Below are 20,155 nucleotides of genomic sequence, written 5' to 3' on the forward strand. Positions count from 1 at the left end.
TCGAGGCGCTCCTTTCTCCCTATCTCGGCGATTGGGGGTATGTAGCCAGGGAGCTGTAGCTGCTGCGCTGGCTTAACGGGCCTGACTGAGGTGCTTTAGGTTTTTATGTGTCAGAGCCAGGAGTCCCTCTCTTTCTGAGGACTGAAGAGAGAGAGATGTCAGACCAATCCTGCCGATGTGGGAGGCAAGGGTGTTGGATGCGGGAAGGGATTTGTTGTAAGGGAGGGTGTGACGCTCTGTCGTGTGTGCCCTTTGCTTGTATCTCCCCGAATGCCTCCTTGAGTGTTAAGTTTTGGGCCCCTTCTGGTCAATTAATGGAATTTCTCGCAGCCTGGAAATTGCACCGCCCCAGCTCCCCGTGCACGGGCCATGCGCCCCTCCGGTGAACTTCTGTGGCGCCATCTTTGAGGCTCACGCTCCACTCTACATGTCACTTCCAGTCTCCAGAGCCTGCTCCTTCATTCACTGTGACAAGGGATGAATAAGGAACGACCTGCCCGCCCTTGAGACCTTGGCAGCGAAATTCCGTCCAGCTTGGTGTGCTTATTGCTCGCAATGATACGGATACGGAGTGAGTGCAAAGGTCCTGACACGCTTGGAAATACCTTCGAAGTATTGGTCCATGTTCTCCATGCCCGCTGTCAACCGCCGTCGACGCCGGCGTCGAATCCCACTTTCGCCGGCCTTGACTCGAGACCCCGAAGTCTATTTCAGCAAAGAAATCCACAGTTTCTTTGCTGTTGTTCGCTGATTGTCTGTTTCATCTCGCGATATCGATTACCCTGCCGGAGCGCACCTATTGTCAGGCGTGAACACGTGGCCGGACGCTTGTGCTTATTGTGAGAGGGAGCCGCCCCCTCTACGAGACTCTGTCTCTGTCCAACAACCTGCACCAGGACTTCCACGTCAGTCGGATTCTCCAGAGTCGGCAGCAAACGACTCGGTCAAGTATCAGTCTGGCAAACGAGCAGTCAATTGAGAAAAATACAGGGCAGATGTTTTCCTAGAGATGCGTCACTGCGTAAGATATTTGCGAGAGGTACTTTCTATCCTCCTGAAATTGAGAGCTTACCGACGCCAGACACGTGACCAAACCGAACTGAGAGCTTGCTGCTAGTGATGGACGAAAAAAGAATTGAAGGGAGGGGAGGGGGGGAACCCGAGACCAGCTACAGGATTCAAATACTATAAGAAGCATAGGGGTATTGATTGGCATTCAAGACCAACTCATCTCTGAACGCCCAAGGACTCAGTATTCTTGCGATACCTCATTCCAGTTGCTCCGCATCGGCGCATGTGGGGTCGGTCGGTCTTCCACCAAACCCGAACGGCAATTGAACCTTCTTTCACGGAGCTGTCCTCCGGCCCGATGCCCAGACAAAAGGTCGATTCTCACACAAACACACCATGGCACGGATTCAAACACAAAATAATTGGTTTTCATCGTAACACTATCTCTCAACTAGGCTCTTCACCTGACGTCCGTGGTGCAAGTGAGCCCGGTCTCAGCCACGAAAGTTCTCAGTGGCCAATGGCCGCCGCATTGCGCCCCGCGAACCTGTCGCCCACCGGCTTGTTGGCGTCCACAAGCTTCCGGATCGACAACATCTCATCCTCCGACAGTTCCACTTCCCGAGACGCCCAATTCTCTTCCAACCTTTTCACCTTGGTGGTGCCCGGGATGGTAATCATGTCTTGGGCCGCGACCCAAGCCAGCGCTAGTTGCGCGAGTGTACATCCCTTCGCGGCGGCAATCCTTTTCATTTCGTCCGCGATGGCCTTGTTCTTGTAAAAGTTGTCCCCCTGAAACTTGGGGGCTAAGGCATTTGTCAGAAATGGGCTTACTGGGACTTCACCACCGGCGGATGGTACTTACACGTTCGGCGAAAGTCATCCGGCGCAAAGTCATCCGGGCTCTGGAACGGGAAGTCATCGACCAGCCAGCCGTGACCCAGCGGGCTGAATGCCACAAAGGCGACGTCCAATTCCTTGGCCGTCTCGATCAGACCTGTGGTCTCGTGGATTGTCTCAAAGGCGGAATACTCTGACTGAACAGCGTCGATTTTCGCAACTGGGATCATGTCAGTGAGGCGTTTGAAACGCACGATGTGCAAATGAGTATCAAGGACATACTCGAGTTAGCTTCGCGCAGCGTCTTGGCTGAGCACTCTGAGAGACCAATGTACTTGGTCTTGCCCTCCTTGCGGAGCTCTTCTAGAGTACCGATGGATTCCTGAAGCGGGGTCTCTGTCGTAAAGTTAGCCATCAACCCAAGCATCTTCTATGTCAAGGGCCGGCGTACTAGGGTCGATTCTGTGCAAGTAGTACAAGTCTGGAGCGAAGCCCAGCCTCTCGATGGTGCCGTTGATGTAGGACCTGATATGAGATCTGGAGTTTGTGACGCTGAAGTCGCCGAAGACGTCGAAGCCACACTTGGAAGCGACTTCACGATCAAAGTATTAACTGATGGCTCCCCATAGTGCTCAAAGCCGGGGTCTGTACTCACCAAAGACCTTGTCGCGGACGTTGTGCTTGCGGATGAAGTCCCCAAGGATCTTTTCGTTCAGACCCGCGTCGTATGCGACCTGAGCCCCATGAAATCAGCGGAGTTCGGCATATTTGCTGCATTGGCGAACATGGAGAGTCTCGACTCACAGCAGTATCCCAGAAGGTGCAGCCCAGTTCGATGGCCTTGAGGAGCACCGGCTCTGCCTGCTCGGCGGACATCCTAGTGCTCATGAACGACGTGATGCCCATCGCGCCAAAGCCCGGAACCGGGACGCGAATGCCGGCGAAAGGAAGAGTCTTGACCATTTTGATTGAGTTTTCTGATGTGACAAGTGGTGTAGAAAGAGTGTCTTCGGATGTTGGCACGACTGCTTGGTTGTTTCGTTGTAGAAGATAGAAGAGAGCAAGAGTAGGCACCAGGAGGTAGCTGAGGTCATGTAGATTCAAATATCGCATTATGTGTGGTCTTCTGGAGATCCGGAAGCATCTGCTCCTCCTTAAATAGTTTTCCACTCCCACCGTTCATTACGTAGGACGTGGAAGCGGGTGATGATGAAGCCTGGTCTCTGGCTCTAAGGAATAACTCCGAGTCGTCGACATTGTGAGGCGCTTTGCAAGTGCCTGTGGAACTGAATACGTGACGTGAACAAAGAAGACCCCATTGGAAGCGGGTTCGAGACCCGTCAGGGGCGGCAGGGGCGTCAGCAACTCCTAAATACCGGCTTTAAATCCGCCAGGTACTGCGCAAGTGGTGCCAGCGAACTTTATTACGACGACCAGCCCAGAAACACAATCGGAATTAGCGGGCTTTTGACAATAGAGGCCAACTTTATCTGACTGACGTACGCAAATAATGGCGCCCATGCGCATTTGATAGTCAAAGCCCCCCCCCCCCGAGAGCAGCAAATCTACAATATCATCAAAAAACACAGGTGCAAAGGAGAGCAAAGACATCGTTGAGAAAAGCGTTTCTACTTTTCCCCAGCCGGAAACCACTCATGACCTTAACTCGGCAGTAGTGGTCTTGGCCATCTGGTCTCCCAGTGTGCCTTTCGCGAGTGCCGGCCGATTTCGAACCCCCCGCGATAGGACGGCGTATGTGGGGCCGGCCGTCTGCTGACCCCGGAGTTTAGGACCTTCGACCGATGGGGCACTTTCTGTGGAGCAACCTGCCCGCCTCTGCTCAGAACTGTGACGGGTGAAAGACATAAAGCCTATCCTGCCACCTGGGAAAGGCAGGTTGCTCGGTTGCAGATACTCAAGCATAATTCGAACCGCCGATTTCGCGGGGGTCCGGGGGGCGGGGGGCGGGGGCCGGGGGGGCAAGATGTTTGCACGGTATTCCCGCGAAGCTTTCGGCATGTCATGCGTCTGTCTGGTCGATTGATCAAGAGATCAGCACAAGCCAGTATCCTTTGGGCCATGTCGAAGAAACTCCCCTTCATCGTAGGTCTCGCAAACTGGGTTGATCCGTAAGAGATGTGTTTTGCTCTTTCTGATGTCCCAGCTACGCCGCTGCGAGTCTTTGGTAGACCCGGGCGACCACACTCTTCTCGGGTGCGCATACATCCACGCCTTGACGAGCCAAAATAGTCTCTCCTTTTTTTCAGCTTCATACTAATTGAAAGATAGGGCCATGAATTTTCAAAGAAGAACCAAGACGACGTGGTGCTACCTACAAGGTTATCTTAGACATGAGCATACCGTTATCATGGGCCGGCTCCTTCAAGCATCAACAGCCACGGGCCGTCCCCCAACGTCCCCTCCCCCGGTCCTTCCACGCATCTTCTAACCGATCACATATCATTCTAGCGTGACTTACGGACAGAAGGTAAGAAGACAAAACATGTAGTACGAAATAAGTGACCTTGTGGCTTTCAGCGTGATCTGCTATACAGCAAGAGAACGCAGCAGTCAGGAGTATGGCTGGTAGCACTACCGTCACATCTTCAGCGCAACTTGAATAGGGGCGAAAGACCGGTTGCTTTCATTGATAAACGCCTTGAGTCTCTTTCGGGATCTGTAACTCTACTGTAGAGACACATCACCTGTTGGCTTCACCGAAACATCCAATCGCAGGCTGAATGACACCAGAACGAATCATGCAACGCGACGGTCCAGTGCCAAGAGGGTCGTTGCTCTCGATATGCCTGAGAGTTATCATTATATGATGAAGTCAAGGCTGGATGGTCTTATGGAGAGTACTTCGTGTTATGTCAAGACTCCATTGTGCCAATGACAGCGGCACCCCAGATAGCAGAACCAACTTCGCCAACAGGCCATACAGGCCAACACTGCTCGAATGACTTTGGCATCGAATCTTTTTAAGCGAAACACCCTGGAACATGGTATTCTGGAATAAGCCCCTTTCCCTCAAAGACATACAAGAGATGTCATTACGGATCTCATTGATAATGTTTCAGCCTCAATTATCAGAGAATTAAACAACCTATGGGAACACCATTGCAGGCGACTTCCCTCTACAATCGCTTGATGGAACGATTTCGGGGCGGGTGCCAAGGCTCTCACTACAGAGCCGCAACCTCATCAACCTCCGGAAAAAGCTTTCAAAGGCCCACGAAGGCATCCATGGTCAAACAATGATCCTCTGCAAGCGCTTCTGGATGTAACGCTCTCAGGACATGGCTTTTGCACTGTTATTTGTGTCAAGAAGAGAGGAAGGAAGTCGCCTTACGAACATAAGATAGTGCTGCTATATGATCGTCAACGTTGGAGAGGTCTTTTTGCGGTCGGATAGTAGTCTGGCTGGGATGTGGGTAGTATCGTTCCCCCTTGGATTATAATATCGCATCTTATGATCACCAAGAGCTTCAGCAACGAGATTGTATGAAATCTAAAGGCTGTTTCAAGTGTACTGACAGACGTGCGGCATGGAACAGTTCTTGACGAACTGACTTAACGAGTGAAATGAGGCTGGTTCTGACAATGTCAACAGGGAAGATTGACCGACGTTATCAAGTACGCGAACGTCTGGGGCTATGTTGGCAGGGATAAGAAAACCTGTGACTCGTATCATAGGGAAATCATTGACCTCTGTAACCTGTCAGTGAAGTGCCGCGCCTAACGATCACTTGAGGTTCATGGGCAGAGAATGATCTGTGGCATTGAGAGCTTGGTCAGGACCACGAAAGGATAATACACCTTCTAAGTACCTTCCGATCAAAAGAAGACGGCCTAGAAAGCGTTCAGGTATTTGTAATCGTATTGTATAAAAGCGCCTCTTGGTGTCAAGAAGAGTAGGGGAGTCCACATGCCAATACTGTCACAGCCCTTCGTTAAGCGGAAGAGCCTATTCAACCAAACTTTGCCATTGGAAGAAGTATTATGCTGTAAACGGCTGAGCCAGCGGTCCATAATCTGTGGCTGGTCGACCCGGTTTCGTGGTGTTGGGAAGGAATTTGTCCATGTTAAAGTTTGGCACCGAGACGGTTTGATACCGGGCACCAGTCCGGTCAGAACCCCCTTTACTTAACAGTGAAAGCCTTGCGAATCACCACCACGACCTTTTTGGGTAGAGTAGGACGACATAATATGTTCAATCGGCCGGTTGAAGTGTCCCGGACCCAGAAGAACGATGAAGTTAGAGCATGAGATGCTTCAAACAGTGGCCCAACCGGCGACTGATCTCCTTGCCAACCTCGCAGCAGCCTGGAACGGCCACTCCTTCGATCAGTAAGATGTTGCAAGCGGGTTACTGCCACCATAGCAAAGCAAAACTTTGAAGACAGAGTTTGAAGGTAGATATAATCAGTCAATCAGTAAGGCTCATCTGCCAAACATATAGTCCGCCCCAGCCTTCGGCCAAGACCTCTTGATTTCTCTTTTTTACATCATCTCACAATTCACTTCTTTCTTCAAGTTTGCACTTCTGTTCCACTGCTCTTGAAATTACACCCCATTCACCAATCTTCTTCTCTACACATATTCACTTCTTCACTCTCCTACTCTCCTCTTCACACACACACACACAAGAGTCAGGATGTTCACTCATACCACTACCTCTCTTGACACTCTTGACGAGCCTTGTCTCGCCCTCGTCTGCCAGGCCGCCAGAATCGCAGCTCACCAAACCACTGACGACGCCACTGACCTGCTCGAGACGAAGCAGATCGACACCTTCACTATATTTGTCTCTCGCTTTGTCAAACCTCACAACTCGGTCTGGCGTCAGATCTCTGCACCTGAGCGCAGCCGCCTCCTCGAGGCCAGATACCCCGAGTCGACCAACACCAACAGGAAGGCAGACGCTCATGGCTTCACTCAAATCTTCAGAGAGTGGTACGGCGACCTCACCCGCCTCATGCCAGAGGTTTTTTGCATGGCGCCCAGACGACCCGTCGTCGCAGTGGCCCGCGAAGCGCCCCCTTCCGGTTCAACACCAGCCCTTCCTCTGGAGTCCTCGACTCAACAAACAACCACTTCCGAGCTGGCCGAGATGAAGAAGCCCCTCCACTCCTCCATCAAGAGGTTGAGGGATGAAGAACATATTACGGAAGCCTTCGTTTCCAAGAAGAGAAAGCTGGCAGCTCCCGGCACAGCGGGACGCTCTGCCCTCTCCCTCGTCTCCATGATCGCAGAGGCCACCAGCAGTAGGAAGCTCCTTCACTTCTCCGTCAAAAGGTTGAGGGATGAAGAAGAAGTCACGGAAACCCTCGTCTTCAAGAAGAGAAATATGGCAGCTCCAGGCACCGCGAGACGCTCTATCCTCTCCAGCGTCTCCACCGCCACAGAGGACACCAGCACCGAGGAGCCGCAACATCAGTCTCGGCCCTTGGGAGAAGAGATCGCTCGCTTCGGACGCAGAAACCAAGGTTCTTCCTGGATGTCCGTGAGCCCTCCTATCCACTGCTGAACGCAAATCGGGCGATAGGAGATGGGGGGGGGGAGTCATCCAACACACCCTCGGTTGCTACTCTTAGCTTGAATAAAGAGCCCGTGCCTCTTTGTTTTGGGTACTTGAGATGATGGGTATTGGAGATTGGAGATGCTTCCGGCATCTAGTTTGTCTTGGTCTAAGGCCGATGACAGTTGGTGTTTGGTTATCGATTAGGACATCAGAGCATGAGCGGGAGCGGGAGCTTTTGATGCGAAAGAGTTAATATTGTGCTTTCATCAATGGCATTGTCTTCTTGTTCCTCTTCTTCTATACTGATCCCCAATGTTGGAAGTGACTTGTATGGTGATGACTGATATCATTCTATGCGCCACAGAAGTGCCCATTCCTCTCCAACACCATCACACTGCACCTCTTTCTCCCCTGGCAGCCCCGTCCGGGCACCTTGCCAATGGACGTAGTCAGCAACCGACGCCGCAGTAAAGGTTTGTTCGCATGCGAGCTGGGCCATCGTTGGTCGAGATCCCTCACGAGCATCAAACTTTCACGACTACCTGGATAAGCCCTCAAGGTGATCCATCTATTCAGACTCACCCTCTCCCCCCTGCCGTGATAGATCGTCGCACACCGTCTCCTCGCCTTGGTCCAGGATCAATCACGAAGCATTACAAAGTCTCCCAATATTCATTCGGATTTCTCATCTTGATTCGTCTCTGTCTCGAGGCGTTACGAACACATAGACACACCAAGCAACCAAAACCTCACAACACGCCGTCTATCGATACCAGTCTCCCATGCGCATCGCATCGTCAACAAACACACAAAACGCAAAAGCACCAGGACCTGTCCTACATGTAGACCCCTCCCACCCGTGTCATGAACCGTAACTAACGATGCCACCATGATGCCGAAACGGTGCGAAGGGGGGGGGGGGAACGCCGGATTCTGCCCATCTTCTGTTCGAGTTCCGGAAATCTCTCTTGGCCCAAAACCGCAAAAGTAACAACAAACAACACAAAAGAAACGAGGGTGCCACCCTTCCCCTAACTTGTTGGAAGTTTTTCGCCTATTCATACTGAGGGCGGTTCGCATTTCTCGCACTATAAAAAAAGAAAAAGAACAAAAGGCAGAAGGCAGAAGGCAGACTGATCAAAACTGATATTCACTCTTCCCACCTTAGTCCACTTTGCAGGTATGCTGACGGACTAAAGCTCGAAAAGTGTGATGCAATGGCCAGACGACTATACTTCACCCACGTAGAGTCACCTCAGTCAGCCCAATCCTAACCCCCAACATCGGAATGACCAAGAAAAACAACTACGAAAAAAACAAGACGCTCTCCGTCTGATGAGCCTTCCCTCCCCGAAAAACCGCCAGTCGTTGGCTTTTGGGTATCCTGATGTCCTTAGTAAAGGCCGTGCTGTGACTCATTTGGTCTGCAGCATGACGTCTTTCCCTTGCGACCAAACGATGATCCAACCTCAACGCCGAGGGATATGTGAAAATGGAAAAAGGGTCGAAACGTATATTGAAGTGTTGTATGATAACAGGCGACGTTTGGGAATAGTTGGGGAATACAGGGTGATAAAGGCAGCAAGGATAACTGCGATAATGATAGAAGAAGCTGTGGTTGAGGCTTGTGTAGGACGAACGACGCGGCAGTTCGTGCAGATGGACAACTTCTGCTCCGTGTGGTGACAGGCAACCGCCAAGAGGCAGGCAGCATCGCCAGCAAGACATCCAGATGATATATGCGAGAAGAGTATGTACAGAAGAGTTGCAGATGTCATGGATCCCATGCTCATCATCTCTCAATGCTCTCGGGGCTCATCATACCCATAGGCTCGTCCTTATCGGTCTGGCTAGCGTTGCCCTGGCTCTGCATGCTTTCGTGCCGCTCCATGCTGGGAGGCAGTGCGATCGCTGCCGGGTTGGGGCCCGCACCGTTGATGTTGGCGTGCTTGGCCTTCTTGGCCGGGGTGGTCTCGCCCTTCTTCTCCGGAGAAGCGTTGACGCCCTTGTCACCGGCCTGCGCCGCCAGCTCCATCTTCTTTTTCTTCTTGGCCAGAGCGATTTGCTCCTTGGGCGGCCGCTTCTGTGGTGAGACGATCTTTCCAGAGGCGCCAAGGCGGGGTCTGGGTCGTCGTTGCTTGACAGGAAGCTCTTCGTCTTCAACCAACGGCGAGTCGTCATTGGCGTGGAGCTTGGCAAGGAAGAAGTTCTTGACCAGGCCGATCTGATCATGGATGTTTTCTGTGGTGACGGGATCGACAGGTGGCAGCGAGTCGAAGAGATCGGTGACTTCGGTACCCACCGTTTGGGTCTGCATCTGGAACTGGTTGCGAACACGAGACTGGAGCAAGTGAAGAGGGACCGAGAGCATGTCAAGACCCATCTCCTTGTCCAGACCGAGAGCCTTGAAGCCGAAGAAGTCTTCGCCGAGGTCTTCGGCAAAGTCGCCGCTGACGAACTGCTCGCTGCCGTCCTTGAAGGCGCCGACTCCATCTTGACCGGCTTCCTGCGTAAGAGCAGGGCGGAGGAGCTCGGTAAGGTGGAACTTCATACGTTCGTGGATACCCCCGAGCTTAGAGCTGAGTCGGTCAACTTCGTCCTTGGCGTATGACTCCAGGCTGAGCAAGTCGCATCCGTTCTCATCAAGCGTGTGCAAGATGACCTCCTCGGGGGTGAACCGCGGCTGGAACCGGGCGCCGTCTTCGACCCGGGGGTTAGCCGCCTCGATCTTCTCTGCCTCGCGGTATACATTGAAGGTCTTGATGACCTTCTCAAAGTAGTCGGACGCGATGCTAGTCAAGGCGTCAATGGCCGACGGTTGCATTTCCTCGAAACCGGTGTGGTAGAGAATCTTAGCGACGGAGCGTTGCAACGCGCGGCGGCAGGTCTCCGGTGCAATGACAGGCCCGGCATCGGCAATGAAAGAGGGCTCGGCGTCTTGCTCGATGAACGCCTCGTAATTGGACTTGGGAAACTGGTTGTTGTAAACCTAGATGGTGGGTTAGACAATGTGTGTGCCCTTCAGCGACGGCATGCATACCTGAGTCTGGATCTGCATCTGTTTGATGACGCCGATCTTGCTCGATAGTTTCCTGGTCTCTTGGATTTGCCGAATGTTGTTGTCAATCTTGCTTGTCAACTTGCTCTTGGGCGCCACAAAGTGACCCTCGGGGATCATTTGGAGATATTCCTCGTGCTGATTGATAACTTGACCCTCGCCGTCCTCGATCCACTGGAGCTTAGGCTGGATATCGGGGATCATAGTCAGAGGTTCATAGTATGCGGGCACGCTCTTCTCCTCTTCTCCCTCCATGCCTTCCGCAAGGGTCTCGGCTGGTTTGGCAGCCTCCTTCGCGGCCACGGCAGAGGAGTCTACTTGGGAGTGACCGATGACGCCAAGGGCTTCGGCCTCCTTTTGACCCCTCAGATACCACCGAATTCCGGCCTTGTTCCTGAGCAGGGCAGGCGCATCAGAGTTGAGCTTGTTGTCCTTGAACATCATGTGGCGTTCCTTAGCGATGAGTGCGCGGTCCTTCTTGGTGACTTGCTTCCAGATTTTGTACTCGTCGTCCTCATAGGCCTGTTCCGCAGCCTCGTTGAGAGCTTGTCCGAGCGCCATACCATTCAGTGTCGGCCCGTCAATGTCCATGGCGTCCGCGTTGCTCCCAATGCCGGAGTGCCCGTTAATGCCACCGGGGGTGGCCGAGCCTGCGATCGGGGTCCCGAATCCGCTCCCATCGACCGCCTCAGAGCCTTCCCGGCCTTTAGCCAAGAGGCCATTGAGCTGCAGGACCGGCTTCTGATCGACGCTGGGCGTGCCTTCCTTCTGATCCGCAGGTTGTTTCCGCGACTTGGCGCCCTTGGTGCCGGCGGTCCGGCCGCGGGACGACATAATGGGCTCGTCATCCGAGTCGTCGCCGCCATCCTCTTCGCCACCATTCTGTTTGCGTCGTTCTTCGGCCTCGACTTCAGCCCGCGGGCGGATGACGAGGTCCGGGATGAGGGGGATGAGCTTCTCGGCCTCTTTCCTCATGCCGTTGGCCATGCGACGGAGAGGGTGGCCCATGTCTTGGTTGTATCGCAGGCAGTTGTCCCATATCAAGTTCAAGTCGGTGACGAACTCCGCCTTGGACTTGTAGGTAAGGGACTTGAGCTTCTTCGTCATGGTGCCCATGTCCATAGGCTGCTTGATGACTGCATTGTGCCGAAGGTGATTAGCCAATCGGGGTCCAACTCGTCTGCCTGGGGACAACTTACGATTGTAGTAGTCGGGCGCATCGCGCTTGTTGACCCTCTGCAAGAAGGGTGTAGAGTATTCCGTATGTGCCTTCAGCTCTGTCAGGACCTTCTCGAGGGCCTCGTATAGCTCTTCCTGGTTGACGTTCTCTTCGCTGGCCCATTTGCTTCGGTTTTTGCGCACTTCGTTCATAAGGGATCGCAGCTCAGCGTCGGAAGCGCGAACCTGGTCGCGTTTCATGTCGATCCTCGCAATTAGGTGTTTGAGAGTGAGGCTCGACGCGCCAAGATTGGCGCTGCTGAGTGAGCCGTGGTTCTCGGCCTGGGCGCCGTGGGCGGCGATGTGGTTATTGTTGTTTTCCATCTCAGCCTGCAACTGTTTCTCCGACTCTTCCAGCTGCTGCTGCTCGAGCATGGCAGTCCGATCGTTCTCGAGGGTGTAGAATATAGTGTGGAAGCTCCGCCTCGCCGCCTCCTCGGTCGCGAGGCGCGCCTCCTCCAGCTGCTTGCGCGCATCCTCGCTCGTCTTTGTATGGTCCTGGGACCCGTCGGCGTGTTTGAGTCTCTCGAGATGCTTGCCGGGCGAGCTGACGGAGTGCACGGGCGAACTGCCGGACTTGGAGGGGGAGAGCAGTGAGCCGGCGCCGGCGGCGGCGGTGCCGCTCGCGGGCTTGTTTGAGTCGTTCGGCGTGGCATTTTCTTCATCGTCATCGTCCTCGTCGTCATCATCGCCATAGTCGTCTTCGTCGATGACCCGCTTAGCCTTCTTTAATGGAGGCTCCTGGATCGGCGCATGGTCGGTGGTAGGGGGTAGGATGGAGGGGGAGGGGGCGGAGGGGCGGCGCAGTGCATCGATGGCAGGGTAGTTGTAGGAACCGTCATCGGCGAACAGCAACGAGATCTTTGCCTCGCTCTTGTGATAGAGGTCCTTGAACAAGGCGCGTCGTCGCTCTTCCTCAATATCAGGTTGTGCCTCAGGCATCAACGTCATGGAGTGGTCGACGGGGGTTCCGTTCCGCGCAGGACCATCATCAAGTTGATGGAACAGGCGGCTGGAAGGTTGATGATGAATGGAGGGCGGCTGCCATGCGTGTTGGCCGTTGGGGAGGGACATTTTGTGCCCGGATTGATGATAGCGACAAGCGGACGCGGTGTCGCCATGCGCATGGAAATGCGCTCGTCGGGGACCGAGTCCGGGCGGCAAAGGGTCGTTACGAGCGCATCAGTAGAAAGAGCGACATCGATAGAGATGACGGGCAGAATTGGGAGGCGTGGAGGGTTGTGGTTGCTGTGTATTGATGGATTGGAATAGGGGGGTTTATGCGTGGTTCCGAGAGGTGAGGTTGAGGATTCGGAGAGGCTCGTACCAGCGTACGCGATGGAACTTTTCCCTTGCCTGAAGACGGCGAGCAGGCCGCTGGAAGCGGTACACAGGACTTTGAGCGCCAGGGGAGTATGCGGCACCAGACACTCCACACGCGGTCGCAAGTACACAAAATTGATGCCGGAGAGCCTCGAAGTGTCAATTCATCCAGCCGTCTATTTTTTGGGTCCAAAAACGAGGTGCACCGGGGGGATGATGGATGTCGCGGTTGCGGGATGCAGGTACAGGAACCTCCAATGCCGACGACGGCGCGAGCGGCCAGGCCACCGTAATCAACCCCCCTTGGGGGAGCACCCAGCGATCGGATCGCGTGTGACTCCGTCACGTGACGGTGTCCGGCCAGCCAGTCGCAGTGCGAAACGGGCCACGCATCCAGCGAGGTCAGCCAGGAACATCAGTCAGGCAGTCTCAGTCAGGTCGGTCGGGCCTGTGAGAGTTTGTTCTACTGGAAAATGCGTTCCATGTTGTGCGTACTGTATTAAGAGGTCGTGATCCCATCAACGAAGATCGTGAATACTCCATTGGCAATGGCCACATACTAATTAAATCAAATCCCCAACTCCTGATAGCAACATTACACATCACCGCGCATCGCGTCTGCCCCTTAGACATCGCGACGACATCGCGCACCTCCAGACCCCCGTCACTCCCTCGGCGGCCCACGGGATCTTCCGCCCGGGCCACCTGTCCCCCGACCAGTCCAGTTTAAGGCATCCCCCAAAAGAATCCTCGGGGGGCCACCCCTGCCCCCCCTCGTTGGTCCTGGGGTTGGGCGCCACTGCGCTGCGCATCTCTGTCGTCAGTGGGCGGAGGGAGACTCCATCTGCAAGCAGTAAAAAAAATAAGCCCGTCTCCCTCGCTCCAGTTGCCTGGGAAGCTCCAGCCAGCTTGACACCTCACAAACACGTGTACGAATACACCCTCGTCCGTGACGAACCCCATTAACTCCATCGCATTAAAACAGTCCCTGGCCCTGCTCGTGCTCCATCTCCCTCTCAACGAATACGCACCTCGCTCCAGCCCATCCGCCCCGTCATGCCGGCTTTGTAGCTACCACACCATAAGCTTCACTGCGTCCGAGTTCTCCGAGACCACACGAGCATCGAGCTACTACTACACTGCTTGGAACCTACCAATCAACACACAGGGCATCTATAAGAGCTGCCGGACCCTTTGAAAATGCGGATACGCTTGCCCTTTGCAGGTGCGTTAACAGCTTCAATTCGCCTGGAATCGGTTCCCCCATCTTTCCCTCGCAGATCGGCGTCCAGACCCAGGACAAGCTTCAGCTCCCCGAGCTCCCCTTAGATCCACACAGTTGCCCTCTGGCTTTGACTGACCATCACCCCTAATCCCTCTTTCCAGGCGTCTTCTTCGTCATCCTCCTCATCGCAGGCTACGCCGGCCTGACCTCCCTCCAGCTTGGCCAGTATGTAAACGACAAAGTCCTACACTTCGGCACTTTTTTCGTCCTCACAACCGTCTTCTACTGGATTCTCGATACCAACCGCCGCCGCACCCTCAACCTCACCCTGACCGTCTGCACCTTCGTCCTGGGTCTCGGCTCCGAGTTCCTCCAGGGCTTCCTCCCCAACGGCCGCGAGTTCGACTTCTACGACATCGTCGCCAACATCGTCGGCTCGCTCGCCGGCCTGGGTCTCTGCTCGTGGTACCACAAGCGCATGCTCGAGCGCAAGCGCCGGACCAAGACATATCAGGCTGTCCCGGGAGAGGATGACGAGGACGTGGAGCTCGGCGAGGGACACGAGACGGGAGTGATCGAGTCGAGCGGTGCCAGGGACGGCGGTATCGGCGTTGGCGACGGTGGGAGAACGCTCGAGGAGGTTGTGGATAACTGGGACGAGAACCAGGTGGATGACTGGGACGAGGACGACGGCGACGGCGACATTGGCGGAGTCAAGGGGAAGGATGTCGAGACGGGTGACATTGGTGACTCCAAGAAGCGGGCTGACTAGAGCTCCGTTTCGTCGAAAAGAGAGTGGAAGTGTGCGATACGATGGATGAGCATTGAGTTACGACTTTGGCGTTTGGGGAGGCCCCTTCATCCTAGCAGCGTCTTTTTTGTAGAAGAAGAAAAGCAACGCTCTTTCTCCTGATCAATTCCGGGAGCATTGTCTTGTGTGATTTCTAGTCTACTTACGATTGTCCATTTGTTCTGTGTGTTGCCCAATGTGTAAAAAGATATAGAAGAAAAAAATCTACGGTTATTTTTTTTTACATGTCTTTTGCCGGTGCTATGCCATTTCCTCTCTAACAGATCAACACGCATGTGAGTAAGTACTCCAAGCGAGCATCCCTCTCCGTGCCATTTTCCCAGTTCGGGTCTTCGAAACCTCGGAACCCGGAATCCGGAATCATGCAGCTCTACCACCCAAAACCCTCGTTGTGCCACACCACATCGCGGCCCGTCATGACCCACGTGCCAACGTACTCCCGCACCTCCCGGCCCATGGCGGCGGGCCCGCACACGAGCACGGCAACCCTCTCTTCGGCACCCTGCCTGAAGAAGTCGTCGACAATCTTGCGCAGGTCCGGGCGCCGGCGGTAACGAGCGCTCGCGAAGCGGTTCTGCTTGCGGTCGTGGGGCATGGCGGTCATCTCCATCTCGCCGTCCGGGTTCGTCTCGGCGGGGAGGCCAGCCATGGGCCCTGTCGAGTCCGAGTGGAGGGCGTCGCCGGTGAGGTAGATGTGTACGTTGGGGTCGTCGAGGATGCTCTGGGGGGCTTCGTTGGCCTCCACGGCCCAGGTCGCGTCGCTTGCGCCGCGGACGGCCCAGACGAATTCGACCTTGGCGTTGGGATTATCCTGGAGGATGGCCTGGTAGATTGGGACGGTGAAGGTCGCGCCCACACCGCCGGCCACGAGCAGCACGCGGTCGACGGCAGAGCCGATGAGCGTGTCGAAGTGGAGGGACGCGGCACCATAAGGGCCTTCGATGCACAGCGGGACCTTGCCGCCGTCGACGCCAGCGCCCGCGTTTGCGAAGAGGCCCAGATGTTTGGTCAAAGGCCCGTCCAGTTGTCGAGCTACCAGGGTGAGACTGCCATTCTCTTCGTCGACGGAGGCGACGGTGAACGGGTTGAAGAGGAACTCGAACAGCATCGCCTTGGAGGATGACTGGCCGGAACTGGATCGTGCTGCGGGAGGGACGCTGAGATAGATGTGGGAACCCGGGCGGTTCTGGAACGCATTGATCTTTTGCTGAGGGATCGAAGCCGAGACCTTGACCAGGTTCGTCCCGGGGATGGTTTCGAGCTTGGAGGACGCCGTCACCGTGCGCAAACGGCGGACGGTGAGGTCGATGAGGAAGGCGATGATGGCCTTTGCCATGAAGATCCGGGCCGATTTGGCGTGGAAGAACACCAGCGGTGGGATTGCGAAGGCGCCAATGAGATGAGTGACGAAGAAGATTCGATAGGAGAACCTGCGGACGGCGGCGGCGGCCGTCGAGGTCATCATGTTCATGGTCGCGAAAGCGACTACGCCGGCGAAGACGACGGGTGCGAAAAGGCGCTTCTGGACGATGCCCTTCTCAACGAAAAAGTTCATGTAGAAAACGGCGTGGAGCACGAGAAGAGAGAGCGTCACGCGGGAGAGGACGCGGTGCCATTTGTTCAGCTCCTCGTGGGATGTGCGGAAGACCTTGGCGACGGGACTGAAGCTCTTCAACGCCAGAAGATACTGAAATGGGATCTGGGAGGCGGCAATGATGCCGAAGCGCTTGGTAAGATGCAGATAGTCTGAGATCGGTTAGAACCAGCTCAACCAGCATATTGGATGTGTGGTGGTCTCATCCCACACATATCGGCGGCCATCATCGGAGGGCTGATAAGAGTCCACGTAGGCAAGGTATGCCTTGCCGCCGTGCAACTGTGGGGATTCACAACTCACCATTGCCCGTCTCCAGCACACTCAGAACAAGCAGCCATGATGCCCAGGCCAGACCAAAGACCCATTGGTCCTTCTGACCCCAATGCTGGCCCATGAAGTAGACATCATCAGCCAGCCACCACTTTGCCTTCCTGATCCTGGCATCCCAGCTGCCGCTCCAGCTCTGCCTCCTCTTTTTCAAGACGGGCGAGTTCGGAACGGCATCATAGGCAGCACTCGCCTGCCAGCGTCGACTGAGATAGGACCAAAGCCGGAAGACCAATGCCAAGAGGATAGGCGTGAAAGCCGAATACAGCGCGTAACCACCGTATCGGTCCAACGTCTGTCTGCGAAGATGGACTTCGTCTTGCGAGAGATCGAGGAAGCGATATGGCCAACCCATGACTGCCGGATTCTTGCGGGTCTCGCGAATGAAGGGGGAAGATGGGGAAGATGGGGAAGGGAGAGGTTTCGTTTCAATTCAACCAAGCTTAGCAGCATGGGAGAGAGACGAATATGGTCCGAAGATTCAGGGTCTGCCAGTGGAGGGTTCGGACCGGGGACAAAGTTACGGCAAAAGGACAGAAAGTCGCGTTGGCGAAGGTTCACCGTCCCGCGAACTTTCACGCCATCGCACCTTCCAGCTGTCTTCTTCGTAATTACTCTGTACCAATACCGTAATTACTCTGTACTGATACCTACCTACCTACCTACCTAGGTACCTAGCACAGAGAATCTCAATGTCCAGGGGGGGCGTTTTTAGATTGTCTCTAGGCCCGTTTTACGGCAGTTGCGGTGGCCAGCCGCCATGAACCGCTTAATAAGCGGCATTCTGATTGGGTCAAATATCCGGAGTTAGCGAGACGACCCCCTGGATTAGTCCCCGTGGGCATATCCGATGGGCGGCGGACCAAGACCGTGGGGTGTTGATCTTTTCTGGGTGTGAAAGTGAGATTGAGAGTAGTGAGTGAGAGCGAGAATACACCTTAGGCAGTCGTGGTAGCTCACATTTCACTTCTGCTTTCGCATCGACATCAGTTCTCATGACGTTCTGGCTGTTTTTGGGGCGATTTGATTTCAACTCAACCAACGAATGACAACGGCACGGCGTACAAACGCTTGGTTCTTTTGCTTATCCAGATCTGAGCGGTTACCGAAACACGGATGCCTGCTGTCCCCCAGGCGACGGGGCAATTCATCATGAAAGGACAGTCATGTGAGAGAGAGGCAGGCTGTCAATCAGGCCTCGTGGTCCGGCCGGGCAGCGGCTACGAACATCGCCCCAGGCGTTTTGTAGCCATGCAGAAACCGCCTCATCGTGGCAGAGCTCTCGCCCGACAACAACGAGGAACATGTCCATTGGTCGATAACCCAGCTGCGGGGGAGCTCTGCTGCGGCTTCCAACGAGTGAGCCCTGCTTACCCAGATGCCCAGCTGTTCTTTTTTCTGATTGCATTTAAATCGCAGCCGGGCTCTTCGTAACACCTTGTTTTCCTTTTGGATCGGCAACGCCAAAAGACAGTAAGATGAACGAGACGTGTTGCTCCAAATGCCCGGTTCCTCAGGTTCAGTGGTGGAAGAAGGGTGAGAGAATCTAGAACCTAGAGCCATCACGGCAGTCAACCTGACCAGCGCAGGATACGATCACTGGGAAACATATGACGGCGCGAGCGGGAACCAGGCTCAGCGAACCGTTCTACCGTCGGATCCTTTCGATGTGTGCATCGTGTGGGTGCCATCCTCGGCTGCGTTATGAGGCATACCACTGACAACGGACCAAGGCGCGCTCTGGCTCACGAGATTCGCCAGTGTCCCGCTTGCCGGCAGCGTTTTGCGGAGACGTTCGGGATCCCGGATCTGTGGTGGAAGAAATACTGCAGAGGTGCCAACGGTTATTTCGGTTGCGAGACGACTGTGGGCGACAATGGCGCCATTGCCGCGCTGAGTATGTTGCCGATATTCGCGCATCCAGCGCTGGGAGCCACGACTAACATGCCGCAGATACGTGGGCACGTTTCCAAGTCAAGCTCACCAACGAGGACCACCCGGGCTACGAGTGGCTGAAGCTCAACACTTTTACCCGATGGACTCCCACCCAGACGATACTCATCATCTTCGACCTCCGGGAACCGCTGGCAAGCTGCATGAAGCGAGTGCCTAAAGAGGAAACAGAGAGAGATCCTCTTTTCGAACTCCCGGATGAGTCGCATTGGATAGATCCTTATTGGGCATACATCCGCATCCTGGAAAAGGTCGCGACGCTGCAGGATGCGGCGGTCTGGGCTGTGCGCGACACCGTCAGAACGACCGAGAAGATGCGGTACGGAAATGGTTCGACATCTCCCGACATGCCGAAGCCGGCGCCTGACTACCGCCACCTCCACGAAACCGCGAGGCACGCCATACATGTGTCGGAGACTCTGGACACAGGCGTCAAGGCAGCGAGGAAGATTCTGCTGGAGCACGACAGTCACAAGGCAGGGCCGGGGCCGGCTGGCGCCCAGCCTGATGCTGCCTGGACAAGGGCATGGCACCACACCCATCAGCGTCTGTCGTTCTACGAGGATATGCTCAGCAGCCTTCAGGAGCGCTCAGCTTCCAACAAGGCCCGGCAGTACAACGAGATCTCTCTTGCCTACAACATGGTGGCCCAGGCCGACTCGAGCATGTCGGTGCAGATTGGTCATCTCACGCAAAAAGACAGCGAGGCCATGAAGACGATTGCCTTCCTGACGCTCCTGTTCCTTCCGGCGACGTTCGTGTCTGCCGTCTTCAGCACGTCCTTCTTCGATTTCGATGCCGACTCGGGACTATGGCAGGTTTCGGACCAGTTCTGGCTCTACTGGGCAGTGGCCATACCCATCACCACAGCGACGGCCGCCCTGTGGTATTGCCGCCACGGGCTGCCCCCCTCTGGACTTCTCAAGTCTCTGCAGCGGGACCAGGCTCCTTCGAATGCGAAACACCTCGAGGAGGGGCGTGTTGAAGCCTTCGCGGCCTTCCGCCGTCAAGTGCAGAAGAGAGAAGTGTGAAACATGTTGACTCACTGTGCGATATGGCAGTTAGGAGGAACTATCGGGGTTGCAGTCTCCGGAGGTCTCAAGTCAGTTCTAGATTTCCGTCAACAGATACAAACCGGCTAAGTGTGCTTCAAGATCGTTCCAGTCCCATCATCCCAGCTACCTAGGCAGGTACATTTAGGCTGCGTAGAGTTTTCTCTCAATTTCTCCCAGATTTGTAGCCCAAAACCTACCAATAACAATACCAAT

The 20,155-nt window shown here is 54.9% G+C and overlaps 6 protein-coding genes across 6 annotated transcripts; 3 read left to right on the top strand and 3 right to left on the bottom strand.

Annotated features, from left to right (window-relative positions):
• Positions 1-1,521: 1,521 nt before the first annotated feature.
• On the bottom strand, positions 1,522-2,964 carry CH63R_01238 (Aldo/keto reductase; the record flags this gene model as incomplete). The annotated part of the gene is made up of 6 exons (XM_018296213.1): positions 1,522-1,817; positions 1,877-2,071; positions 2,134-2,247; positions 2,303-2,443; positions 2,507-2,585; positions 2,656-2,964. 6 exons carry the CDS (start codon positions 2,962-2,964, stop codon positions 1,522-1,524), a joined length of 1,134 nt encoding a protein of 377 aa, XP_018164575.1.
• Positions 2,965-6,508: 3,544 nt separating this feature from the next.
• On the top strand, positions 6,509-7,381 carry CH63R_01239 (uncharacterized protein; the record flags this gene model as incomplete). The annotated part of the gene is made up of 1 exon (XM_018296214.1): positions 6,509-7,381. The coding sequence occupies one exon, from the start codon at positions 6,509-6,511 to the stop codon at positions 7,379-7,381; it is 873 nt and encodes a 290-aa protein (XP_018164576.1).
• A 1,786-nt stretch (positions 7,382-9,167) lies between these two features.
• On the bottom strand, positions 9,168-12,725 carry CH63R_01240 (Transcriptional activator spt7; the record flags this gene model as incomplete). The annotated part of the gene is made up of 3 exons (XM_018296215.1): positions 9,168-10,364; positions 10,416-11,569; positions 11,633-12,725. The coding sequence occupies 3 exons, from the start codon at positions 12,723-12,725 to the stop codon at positions 9,168-9,170; spliced, it is 3,444 nt and encodes a 1,147-aa protein (XP_018164577.1).
• Positions 12,726-14,174: 1,449 nt separating this feature from the next.
• CH63R_01241 (VanZ like family protein) lies at positions 14,175-14,971 on the top strand (the record flags this gene model as incomplete). Its single annotated transcript, XM_018296216.1, has 2 exons — positions 14,175-14,199; positions 14,361-14,971. 2 exons carry the CDS (start codon positions 14,175-14,177, stop codon positions 14,969-14,971), a joined length of 636 nt encoding a protein of 211 aa, XP_018164578.1.
• A 409-nt stretch (positions 14,972-15,380) lies between these two features.
• Positions 15,381-17,289, bottom strand: CH63R_01242 (Ferric reductase like transmembrane component; the record flags this gene model as incomplete). Its single annotated transcript, XM_018296217.1, has 2 exons — positions 15,381-16,756; positions 16,908-17,289. The coding sequence occupies 2 exons, from the start codon at positions 17,287-17,289 to the stop codon at positions 15,381-15,383; spliced, it is 1,758 nt and encodes a 585-aa protein (XP_018164579.1).
• Positions 17,290-18,185: 896 nt separating this feature from the next.
• CH63R_01243 (Protein kinase) lies at positions 18,186-19,918 on the top strand (the record flags this gene model as incomplete). The annotated part of the gene is made up of 5 exons (XM_018296218.1): positions 18,186-18,293; positions 18,452-18,470; positions 18,524-18,614; positions 18,668-18,831; positions 18,888-19,918. 5 exons carry the CDS (start codon positions 18,186-18,188, stop codon positions 19,916-19,918), a joined length of 1,413 nt encoding a protein of 470 aa, XP_018164580.1.
• Positions 19,919-20,155: the final 237 nt, after the last annotated feature.

This window comes from Colletotrichum higginsianum, chromosome 1, assembly GCF_001672515.1.
Source record: "Colletotrichum higginsianum IMI 349063 chromosome 1, whole genome shotgun sequence".
In the NCBI taxonomy this organism is placed as follows: Eukaryota; Fungi; Ascomycota; class Sordariomycetes; order Glomerellales; family Glomerellaceae; genus Colletotrichum; species Colletotrichum higginsianum.